Source organism: Anarhichas minor, unplaced genomic scaffold, assembly GCF_050575085.1.
Source record: "Anarhichas minor isolate MPS153535 unplaced genomic scaffold, ASM5057508v1 ptg000027l, whole genome shotgun sequence".
Classification (NCBI taxonomy): Eukaryota; Metazoa; Chordata; class Actinopteri; order Perciformes; family Anarhichadidae; genus Anarhichas; species Anarhichas minor.
Genome location: NW_027466473.1, coordinates 7,232,878 through 7,245,128, shown reverse-complemented (window position 1 = coordinate 7,245,128; position 12,251 = coordinate 7,232,878). Strand labels below are relative to the sequence as shown.

Below are 12,251 nucleotides of genomic sequence, written 5' to 3'. Positions count from 1 at the left end.
CGAGCAGAACTGATGTCGTACCATATGCAGACACAGTGTACACACACACACACACACACACACACGCACACTACTTGACCTTTCAACAGCAGTGATGACAGCTCTCAAGCTCCTCTTGTAACTGAAACGCTCCTCATATACTTTCAACCCACTTCTTGTTTTTTCTGTGTGAAACTGCTCACTTGTGTCTTCACTTCCTTGTCTTACAAGTATGAAGTAACACTGAGCTGTGACAGCACAATTTGTTCAGACCTGTTGAGTTAAGGTAAGTATCCTTTTTGTTGATTTAACATTCATTCCTGAGAGGGTGATTCAGCGGAGATAATTCACCGATGTCCTCGGGCCAATATGTATACATTTTTTAAATCCTAACACCCACATATCTGCACTTCGTCATCCCATGTGTACTCCTGTAGTCCCTCAGAGAGGGTGTTTTGGGGTCAGATCTTCGATTCGTCATAACCTCACATTTCCTGTTATGAAATAACACGACATCCAACGGTGTAAAACAGATCTTAACAAACCATGAGAGCAGAAACCACGTAGGATGGAAGTTTGTCTCACAGTGTGAAGATCCAACTCTATTGCGTTTTGCTCTTTCACGTTTTTTATGCTGATGGTAAAGCATTTCATTCTGGCTTTACGGTATCATTTACATTCAAGCAGGTTTTAAAGTAATTCACCATCAACCTCAAATGTCAATTTAATTCCACACACAGCTTTCAAGAATTACTGACAGCAGGACGCAAGCTCAGACATGGAAATTGATTTTCCAAGGGATTGATTCCACCCCGGATCTCGCGCTGATCTACAGAGGGAAAAAAGCAGTAATGACACATTCTGTGATCCCACAGTTTCTATACGATGTGGTGAGGTTTTATCCAAATGCTACAAGGCCTGTAATAAATCTTGTCTTCCTTCCATCATCTTGCCAGCAGCTGGGAGCCGTCAAGGGAAGCCACCCCAAGCAAAATGTTATTCCAGCTTGTTAGTGTTTGAAGTCACAGCAAGCTGGGCTGCAGAAGCTGCTGCCTGTGGTTTATGGCTTGCGGGGTTGCTCAAGATATGGAGTCTCACTTTCCAAGTCAGGATGTCTCACCGCCATTGAAGCCACAACTGTAGCTGTGAGATAACGCAGGCACGTTAAGAGGGAAGGACTTCAGAGCACACATGTGGTCTTGACTCAGTGAGTGACAAGACTACAGTGTGTGCGTGTGTGTGCGTGTGTGTGTGTGTGCCTCAGCTCATGTTTTTCCACTTGCTGAAACACTATTGCTTCCTCTTCTTTCTACTTTCAAATACTGTTTTTTAATGAGTTTAGGTTCTTTTCATTGTGACAATTAATGTATTACGCAGTCCTGACAAACTAGAAAAATTAACGTTTCTGTTCTCAGACAAACAAAATTAATAAAAAATAAAATTGGTTATGCAATTGTGTTTCTGCGTAACAGATGGAGGAATTAGATTTTCTACTTCAAGGCCAGTAATAGCTCCTTTGATTTCTGAAAGTGAATAATGTCCCGAATATCTTGGTTCAGATCAGCATTTCAGTGATTAAAGTGGTTGTATTTCAACCACGATAGGTCAAAGGTTGTCAGTGGACCCACTGCTCCAGTGTCTGATATTTTTCTGTAATCCCTCATTGTTGCACTGTTAAACTAATCCCTCATATTCCCTCACAGTCACCGCAAGGACCCTCAAACAACTACTGCTCAACAGTTTACAACCCGACACACTTTAACAAGACAGTATGAGTGAAAATATAGTGTTCAAAGACAATCACTGGTGAAAGAAGTGTTCAGGTGTTTTACTTTAAAAAATACCACAAAAGTCCTGCATTCAAAATCATACTGCAGTACAGGTAGTAGAAGTATTATGAGCGGAAAGTCCACTTTCAGCATATTAGGTGGAGCTAATCTTAGCTATCTTGCTGGGTTGGTAAAACTCTATCAATGCATCATATTTTATGAACAGATCATGTGATTTTTATGCAGAATATGTAAAGTAAAATGTATAGCTGTCACATAAATGCTGTGGACAAAAAAGCACAATATAAAATTGTGTAGAGTTATACAAAATTTAAATTAAGCAAAGTACAAGTGTCTCTACATGTTATGTTTTTCTGTCCTATGCATCGGTTTTAATTTGGGCTGCAACTACAATCTTCTTTTGTCCAAAATATGTCAGAAAAAAACTAAAACAAAACATCTTGAGATTTGTTGTTTTATCCAACCAACAGTCCAAAAACCCCAAATATTGCATTCTCTATCCTAAAGACAATAACGCAGCAAAACCTCACTTTTGAGAGGCTGTTTGGTACATCTGCCTAAAACGTGACACAATTAATGAATTATCAGAATAATTGCAGATTAATTGATGGATTTATCATTTCAGCTCTCCTTGTTATAGGTTACAGTAACAATCACCCAACCGTACAGTCACTGGGATGAATTCTCCACCGGGAAGAGGAGTGCAGGACAGAGGCAGCTGGAAGAAGGTAGTCCCAGTGAGAATGACATGGGAGGATGTAAAAATGTCCCCTATGTACTACTATGAATCAACCATTAGGAGCTTAAGTGAAGGACATGCAGATACTAATTGGATATGCTTGGTTGATTCTATTACACTATGAAGATAAGGTTAGGCAGAAAGGTCAAAAGGGCAAAGTGATGCTCCATCTGATTCAGTGATAGTGTTCCTCTACACCCCAACCACACACACACACACACACGCACACAACCTGGGGGTCAGCCGTCGTGGCTGCTGCTCCGGCGCGTCGGAACAGTGAGCCTTAGGGTCCTTAGGGACAGTGAGCGGACAGGCTATTGATCAGCCGCACTATTATCAGAGCTGAAGCGGTTTATCATGCTGTCTGCTCTCAGCAGGGAGTCTCCGTCTCTAATGGGCCGTGGTGCAGCACCCCCCTGCACCTGTCCTTGTCGCCCCCACACCTTAAAAGTAAGAGTCCCTTTGAAATGGTTGTTTTAATCTGACGGAGGATAAAGGTCACGGTCCAAAGCAGCTGCTTTGCAGATATCCAGAGCTGGGTTGGGGATGATTTTGCATATAAAATAAGAATGTCTCGTGATAATACCTATCATAAAGAATCACGCATTTCTATTACTGATTTACAAAAGGATATGGGCCTCATACCAGATGATAAAAACCTGTTGCAAACAGGAAGAATAGAGACGGGAAGCATTCGATGTTTTCACTGCGGCTCTTTATTAATCAGGTCTTTATAAGTAAATTGTTTTTGTTCTCTAATTTTTAAAAATAATAAAAAAAATAGAACATGCAAAAAGATCTCACATTTTCTTCAGTTCAGTTCCTGCAAACATAAATTATCATTCACATTCAGTATTTGTAATAACATCTATCTGTATTTTCCTATAAGTCCCTTTAAGGGATCCCCCTATACGTGTCCAGGTGGGTATTCAAGTGATCCAGTGCACTGCAAATACTCAAACTTCACCACAACAACACTAGTTTAAGGGCAACTAATAGTGATAGAATAAACAGTCCTTTAAACCAGAGGTTCTCAACCTTTTGTAATGCAAGGCTCCTTCTGATTGTTGGGGGAAAAAACCTAGAACCACCTTAATCACCTGAGAAAATAATATGACACAAAATAATTTTAATTTAGAATAAGCCATATTAGGAATTTCACAGCAATATTAGCCACAGTGGGTTTTAAAAGGCAACTAAAAAGTCAATGTGGATTCACGGGAGTGATTACTGCTCTAGAAAGTTTTGTGAAGCTCTCAAATTGTTGAAAAAAACCTGAAACAATCGTCTCACGTTGGACTTTCAGAGGAAACAGTGTTGGTGTTTTACAGCCCCTCTCTCGATGGGTTTTCCCGTCGCATGACCAGCGGCGCACTTGTAATAGGCTGCGTATCCGCTGGGAGCTGCCGCCTCACTCGGGTCCAGCGTGCGGGAGGAATGGCAGGCTGGGGAGGCTTCTTCGTGTCACTCCTCAACTACAAGACAGAGAAATATGTCATCGCCGAAAACCGCAAAATCGGTATATTGTTTAGACTCTACCAGCTGGCCGTGCTCGGATACATAATCGGGTGAGGTGCAATGCATGCCCCCTAAGACCCCTTTTTTAGGCATGGAATAAAGTTAACCTTTTAGAAAGTGATTCACAAAGTTAAAAATAGTTGAGCTCGCCGAAAGCGTTGACTTGTTTTTACTGTTAAAGTGACAGCGCCGTAGAGTTTTAATGTTTTTACTTTGTTAAACTGTTGCGTATCAGAAGGAGTTGGTGGTGGATTCATTAATGTGTCAACTCGGCATTAGAGACAGGAAGCTATCTCATCACTGAGTGACGTCAGGCTGATGTATAGAGGAATGATGGAAAGTGAGCAGGTGACTGGGGCAGTATGGGGAGAGTTGATAATATGACAGTATCTGGTTTGACCTTTAAAACGTAATTGTTAGTGGGGGGGGGTTATAAAATCATATTTGACTCTGGCTCTCATATTTGGCTCTATGTACTGCTGCTCAGGGGGGTGGGGTCGTTTTAGTCAGTGGATACTGCTGTTACCCCCAAATGCACACGCAGATGTGCAAAATAGTTCAACGCAGTTTCAGTGGAGATGCAGAAATGATTCCACGATGCAGTCGAGGATAGATTTACACATCAGCATTATTGCTTTTTATCTGTCTGACAGTGGTGCCGTCAGACCCGGACGTACTGATGCATGGCACCCTTATTCAACATAAGACTCTGAAACATAGTGAATCCAGATGTTTCGATGAATGTCTCAGGTGGGTGTTTGTGGTGAGGAAGGGTTACCAGGAGAGAGAAGAGGCCATCCAGACCTCAGTCATCACCAAGCTAAAAGGTGTCACACTGACCAACAGCTCCGAGACCGGGCTTCAACTGTGGGGTGCTGAGGATTATGTCATACCCCCGAATGTGAGTGAGTCTGTCTGTCTGTCTGTCTGTCCATCTATCTATCCAGCTTACAATATTGATGTCAGTGCACTCCCCAATTACTCACCTGTCGAGAGCGATTACGAGGCTACTGAGTGTCTGCGTTAGCGGATATCATTAGCCTCAGCGTCTGTCTCCACAGATATAACAATATTGACCGTTTTAGGAATGTAATTTGTTTAACCTTTTGCCTCTCAATCTAACTGTCTGGTCCTAATTTCATTTTGCAGGGTGAGCAGGTGTTCTTCGTAGTTACAAATTACATAGAGACCCCCAATCAGAGGCTGGGGTTCTGCGCTGAGGTGAGTATACAGAGGAGGGCAAATCTCCTTATTTGCTTTTAATTGCGTGTTTTTTTTCTTCTCCATCCTAATATCTGAAATGACCGTAGGTGAAACTGTGCAGGATTACAACGTCCACCCAAATGCATTTTCACATCCCACAGAGCTTCAACGTGCCAGATGGAAGGTGCCAAAGTGACGATGACTGCGTCGAGGGGGAGACTGTGATAGCTGGCAATGGTGAGAATCGCTCAACAATAGTTTTTAGGTTTTAGCCTCAATTACAGGTTGAGATCTGTCCTATTGGTCACTGACAATCTTAAAACTATATTTTTTTTCACGTAGAGTCAGTTCTTGTTTCAACAATATTCTGTATGACGTGAATATGATGCATCACGCAGCAGTAGCCTACACACAATACCAGCAATATTCTGAATGTGTCTTACTGTAGCATAAACTCTCTTTAAGCTCCACCCAGCCAAGAACCTTTGCTCTCTCCGTCAGGAATAAAGACCGGGTTGTGTTTAAACAGCACGGGGACCTGTGAGATTCACGCCTGGTGTCCTGTTGAGTACAGCAAGAGACCCACGTGAGACCCCTCCTCCCCTCACTCTGGAAATGTGCCATTTTGTGCTACTACATTGACACTCAGTCTGATCCCTCACAGGGGCCGAGATATTTCACAGGTTCTATTTATTACTAATGCAGCCTGTCAGCTCCACTGGTTTGTTTTTATTTCACACAGCTGCCTGTCTCTCTCCCCCCCCCCTCCAGAGAGCCCTTACTGAGCGAAGCGGAAAACTTCACCATCTACATCAAGAATTTCATCAGGTTCCCAAAGTTTGAATTCTCCAAGTGAGTGTCCGTAAGTGGTGCTGATTGCTGGTGGTGCCTGTGGTTTCAGGGCATCGTGTGCATAGATCACTGAGTGAGACCCGGCGGCTGCTCTGAATAGCTTTAGGGTGCAGAGAGCCTTCTATTTATACCGGCCTGTGCATTGCACTCAGTGAGACAGTGAAAACAGTCATCTGAGACGTCCTTGACTGCAGGCCTTGCCCTGGACAGGTGTCCCATCAGACGGGGCTGACCCAGAGAGCTGAGCCGCGGACATCTCTCTGCAGTCTGTTCAAGTCCTGCAAGAAAGCAGAGAGATGCCTCCGCTAATGCATCCGTCAGGATCTTATTCTCATCACACAACCAAGGCTTAATGAGAAGTGGCCGCTAATAGAAATCCCTTTTGATGAGTGTTACTCAAAAATGGCTGTCTCACAGCGTGTCACACCCGGTTTGTGCTTAGAGCCAGAGGGCGTAATGGTGTGGGCTGATCGACATATGCATACTGTATATGCTGGTGTGTGTGTGTGTGTGTGTGTGTAGAGGAAAACTCTACTTTTACAGTTCAGTCAGAATTAATCCAAGTAAGAGATCGCAAAAAACAGTGCAAGAGCTTTCTAAGGTTAAGCAGTAATAGTGTCTAAGAACAAGATCGAAAGGTCAAATGTGCCGATATGAGAAGTTGGGAGAATTCTGGGAGTCTGAGTTGTTCTTTCCATAGTTCCTGAAGATCTGACATATGAAAGCTGTGCCTCACGACGGCTGTATTGACCCTTTTAGGTCCAACGTCCTTGAAACCTGCAACGACAGCTACCTGAAAAGATGCTCCTACGACAGCGAGGACAACCTGTACTGCCCCATCTTCCGCCTCGGAGATCTGGTCAGCTGGACTGGACACGACTTCCAGGACTTGGCTGCTAAGGTACAAAGTGTAACAATGTGCTATGTTGAGACTGTGCGTGGGAGGGATTTCAGTTCCTGGCTTCCTCACGGTCATTTCACATAACAGATGTACTTCCCCTTGAACTAAAAAACAAAAGAAAACAATTATTCATGTAACCATTGCTATTATTGACAAGGACGTATTTAAGGGAATCAGAACAAAAGCAGTGTCTATATATCAGGGTGGAAAAACAGTTCTGCATCTGAAACATCCCCAGTCTAGATTCTGCAGGCGACATTTGTCACCAATCTCTCTTTCGTTCTCTCTACTTCCTGTTTTTATCCAACACGTTCCATGAAATTCAGGCCTAATTTACCAAAAAATGAAATCCAAATTCCACACCGCAGAGCATCAGGGCAAAGTACAGTAGAGTTGTGTGTGAACAAACACTCACAGTCTCTGGACTGAACCGAAGGTTGACTACAGCAGAGGAGTGTCTTATTACTCTAAAGTAAAGGGAGAGTCGTTACCTAAAATAGATTTTTTTTCTTGGACAAATTCATTTTGAAGATGCAAAAAGACAAGCAGCGTTATGAAACCACATGGAGCCCTGGTCGAAGGTTTGAACAGGTGTCTGTGCTGTGATTGGCTCTAAACACACACTGGAATATTTCATTGAGGCAAAAGCTGAGCAGACATTTAACTTCTGTATACTGCATTTTATGAATAACAATAAAATGCAGGGTCATCATGGACTTCTGCTTTATTGGAAATCACAGAGGTTGCGCAGAAATAGTCAAATAAATCACATCTTCATGTGTTTTTTTCAGGTGACATGGAGAGTTATTATCACGTGACCTAACAAGTATGGAGTTTTGGTCTTATAAATAAGAAATAATTGAAAAGCTTGAAATGATTTCCATACCGAGGCCACATGATAGCAGCTAAACCGTCTTCATGGAAATTGAGCTCCCTCTGCTGATGGACTGCTCCACTTACAGGGTCCTGGTGTTGTGCATGCTGCCACACCGTCATTGGCTTACCGGGACACTTGAATGGAACAGAGCCATCATGTAATGTGAAAAGGCATATTGTTAATGATTTTTTTATTTCGGTGACATCGTATAATTCTCAGCAGAGCTCCACCCACCTTCGCTCTGATTTAAGGTTTAATCAGCCAGACGGATGAAAGTGATCGGACATGAAGCGGAGTTGAGAACCTAAAGGAAACGAACATGAAGTGTGCCAATATAGTGACCAGCTGCAGTAACACGTGTGATGTGATGCTGCTCCGACATTCACAAAGGTCCCTGTTTTTGTCCGTCAGGGTGGGTCTGTTGGTATTCTCATTGAGTGGAACTGTGACCTGGATAAGGACTCCTCACAGTGTAATCCAGAGTACAGCTTTACCCGCTTGGACATGAACGTGAACAACTCGGTCACATCAGGATACAACTTCAGGTATGTCGCTTCACGCATTCAGCGAGATATAAATCATCCCACTAATAAACCCCTCTGACCTGTTTTATTTCCATATTTGATCAACTGATCTTTGCCCCTACAGATATGCCAGGTATTACAAGGATCAAAATGGTGAAACCTTTCGCACTTTGTATAAAGTGTATGGGATTCGCTTCGATATATTGATCAATGGCCAGGTACAACAGTGATACGATCCGTTTTCTTTCTAAGGGATAGACCGGTAATAGACTTGCAGTGAATGCCTGTTATTGTTTTGCAGGCCGGGAAATTCAATATTGTTCCCACAATAATTGCCATAGGCTCAGGTGTTGCCCTGCTGGGTGTGGTGAGTAATTTACTAAATGAATACGTTGACGTGTAATTGGATAATTGGCGATGACTGACGTTTGAAAAACATCCTATTAGCGTGAAACGAGAGGGCGATGAATGATGACCAGCAATAAAATAATGGTTCTCTGCAGGTTGTGAAAATCCAGTTGATATTATTTTTCTTTCAGGGAGCCTTCGCGTGTGATATGATACTACTGTACATGATGAACACAAGCTCCTTCTACCGAGAGAGGAAGTTTGAAATCATCAACTTCAAGTATGACTAACTGTGTTTACACAAACGTCAATGGTGGGCCTTCTTAAATCAGCCATATTCCAAACGTTTCACATAACATTTCTTGGCACATCTCCCTCGTACTGTATGTCACAGGAAAGACAAGACCAAACACAAGGATGGGAAGACAGGTCAGCGGGAAAGGAGATCCAAGAAACCAGCTGCGGAGAATGAGGCCGCCAACTCCACTAAAAGCCCAGAGGACACTGAGGCCACGGCAGAGAGCCAGCTGCCTGTGGACCAACGGGGTCCCACCGTTCCACGCAACGCAGGACAGCGATACCCTGCCATTGTCTCTCCCCAAGCTGCAGAGCCAAGGCCTCACATCACCTTCGCTTCACACAATTAAGTTAAGCAGGCAGGCCGAGCCCAACCACCTGCAGCGGTCGGCAAGAGGTGGAACCAAAAGACGGACGGATGTCCACTTCTCACCTACTGGCACGACTTGCTGGCACGCCACTAGCTTGAATGATGCTTGTCCTGACTACAAACATGTTGGTCCAGAGAAATGTAAATGTTCGACACTGTTCAAGTGGGCCAGAAAGGTGGTTTTCAGTGGCGGGGTCAGGGTCCAAAGCTGGGATGTGGGAGATTACAACAGGTTCATTGATAATCAGATGCAAAAGTGACAGAAGTGATTCATCTAAGACTTTTAGCCAATTGCCAAATATTTGCAGATTACTGCTTTACAAATGCAAATAATTAACTGTCTTGGTTTCATGTCATAAAATGAATGCTTACAGTTTATTTGGCTGTTGATCAGACTAATTAAGCATCATTTACAGTTTGGCTCATATATGATTATTGATGTTTTATTTTGCCATTTATGGAAGAAGTTATAAAAACAAGCAAAGATACTAGCCGTGATAGATTCATGAACCTCAACTGCGGTTGGATTAAGTAAAATAGACATTGTAGACTAATAAATAAACTGTAAAGTGATTTCTGCTAAATCAGTTCACAAAACACCTTCTTAATGATTTTATAAGCACGGATTCAAAAAGAAAATCTTTAAAAACATCTGCACTAGGAAGCAATATGTAAGAAAATGAGTGAACGGTCTTAATTGTTGGTACTGCAGTTGAATGCATCGTGTACCTCTGTTGTGACAGGAATTTGTGTGTACTGTTAAACACTGCTGATGTGTCTCCTACTGTATGTTGACGTTGATCTAAGCCATGCGATGGCTACAACAATCTTATTCACGATATTCACATGTGAAGCTGTGGAATGTCGTTGTGATGTGCACTGGCTGACTGGTAATGAATGGTGCAAGACATTGAAGTGCATGGACTCCTTTTAGTTTGTTCTTCCCGTTACTATTTATTAAATGGTCTTTATTGTTGGAAACAAATGTATTTGTCGTGATTATTTCATGATGAAACCGCCTGATGACAAACCGATAAATAATGTATAAAAACAAGTTGTACAGAGGTATTTATTTCAATCAGTAATCAGATTTGTTATAATTTAACTATGCTATTGTACATGAACTGTAATTAAAAGTGCTTACATCTAGGATGTAATCTGGTTTGATCTATGTTACATGATACAGTTACAGTCTACATTATCATAACTTTGGCTCTTATCCTGGTTATGGATGATACTGAGCACAGATCAGGAGTTACAGGTTGACTAAAGCCAGAATCACTGCAGAGTGCAAGTGTGGAGCAGGAAATATAAGAACGGTTTATTCTGCATACTATAATTATTGACACATCCTCTGTTTAATATACAGTTCAAAATGGAAGAAGTCTTTTACTAATGGCTCATCTACAAACAGCAGGGCAGACAATAGTGTTAGGGTTAAATCAAGGTTATTTGTCATAGCTCATTCTAATACACATGCACCATTCCGTAGAGGAAAGTCCAGAACAGGACGTAAGTGAAAAGACCTCCGACGAGGCCCCCGGTGAAGAGCAGCCGTCGAGATTTAAAGCATTTGTTCCACCGCCGTCCGGCCTTGAGAATGAGCAGCAGGGAGAGGAGGAAAGCAGAGAGGAAATAAAAAATGAAGCCATAGAGTCCAGTCAGCCCGAGGATGCCAGCTGTTGCTCCGGACAGAGCGGACACAGAGGTGCGGCAGTAGTCCAGCACGGCGGCGTTTCCCCTCACAGCCACTTCACTGATGAACTGTGGTCCCTCACGCTTGGCTACAAGTGCTGCCATCTTGGCTCAGGTCAGCTATCGCAGGAAGATTCTCCTGTTTCAGGAGAGATTCAGACACAAAAATAGGAACATTTACTCAAATGACCCTAACCTGGACAGAAGAACAGTTTTTTTTACTCAACTACATTTATATCACAGATACAGAGACTAAAACCTGAGATAATGAAATGCGGTGGATTGTTGCAGATTAGAAACTTCAACATCAAATACTGTAAAAATAAACTAACTGGACCAGCTACTTCTGAATAAATTCTGCTCATTATTGTGTCAGTAATAATAATACAATGACATAACACTCACTGGCTCCACTCCGCTACATACGGGACAACTTTAGCTTATAATATTAACATTTACTGTGACATGTCAGTATTATGCTTGAAAAAACAACATTTGAATGCCGGACTTTTACCTGGAATACTATAACTTTTACTTTAAAGGATCATAATGCTTATTCCACTAGTGAAAAGCACGGCCATTACTTTATCAGAAATATATTAGACATTTTTAACATATTTAACCACGAGGACAAAATTACAAATATCGACAGGTCTCGATACATTGAAAGCCCCCTAATGTGTGTGGCAAAGACAAAAAAGAGAAGCAGTCAGTCAGCCGTGGTTGATGTTAGCTTAGCCAGGTACTGACCCCAATAAATCAAAGTAGATCACGTCAGCTAACACCAACAAATTAAAGCGCGGTGATGACAAAAACACACAAAACACCAGTAAGAAACAAAAACGGATGAGACTCTAGTCTGAAGAGCCTGATGTCTGGGTGACCTGTGGAGCTAATAGGCTAGCATTAGCCTTTAGCTAGTCATCCGGCAGCTCCGACGGTATCAGTTGACAGATTCTCACCGGAAATAAACGCAGGGACTCGTTGGCTCCTCACAGCGCGATTACATAAACATAATCTGCAACAGGCTTGGATAGTAGATCGTTTTTACGGAATGTCAGCATATATGGTACGGAAACAGCACATTCATTCTCGTTTGGATAACACACTTATCCAAGATTCGGCCATGTTCCTTCGCAGTGCATTGTGGGACAGGTC

General features: G+C 42.5%; 2 protein-coding genes across 3 annotated transcripts; one reads left to right on the top strand and one right to left on the bottom strand.

The window, feature by feature from the left end:
• The first annotated feature begins 2,507 nt into the window (after nucleotides 1-2,507).
• p2rx5 (purinergic receptor P2X, ligand-gated ion channel, 5) lies at nucleotides 2,508-10,547 on the top strand. Of its 2 annotated transcripts, none has more exons than XM_076101993.1 (12): nucleotides 2,508-4,076; nucleotides 4,777-4,927; nucleotides 5,176-5,247; nucleotides 5,391-5,466; nucleotides 5,731-5,815; nucleotides 6,001-6,081; nucleotides 6,841-6,982; nucleotides 8,271-8,404; nucleotides 8,508-8,601; nucleotides 8,685-8,750; nucleotides 8,923-9,011; nucleotides 9,126-10,547. In XM_076101993.1, exons 1-12 carry the CDS (start codon nucleotides 3,868-3,870, stop codon nucleotides 9,376-9,378), a joined length of 1,452 nt encoding a protein of 483 aa, XP_075958108.1. In that variant the 5' UTR covers nucleotides 2,508-3,867; the 3' UTR covers nucleotides 9,379-10,547. The 2 variants fall into 2 exon arrangements, with proteins under 2 accessions (XP_075958108.1, XP_075958107.1); XM_076101992.1 differs by having other exon boundaries at nucleotides 5,695-5,815.
• On the bottom strand, nucleotides 10,450-12,250 carry emc6 (ER membrane protein complex subunit 6). Its single transcript, XM_076102010.1, has 2 exons — nucleotides 12,056-12,250; nucleotides 10,450-11,232 (listed from the first exon to the last, which is right to left on the bottom strand). Exon 2 carries the CDS (start codon nucleotides 11,196-11,198, stop codon nucleotides 10,866-10,868), a length of 333 nt encoding a protein of 110 aa, XP_075958125.1. The 5' UTR covers nucleotides 11,199-11,232; nucleotides 12,056-12,250; the 3' UTR covers nucleotides 10,450-10,865.
• Between the last annotated feature and the right edge of the window lies 1 nt (nucleotide 12,251).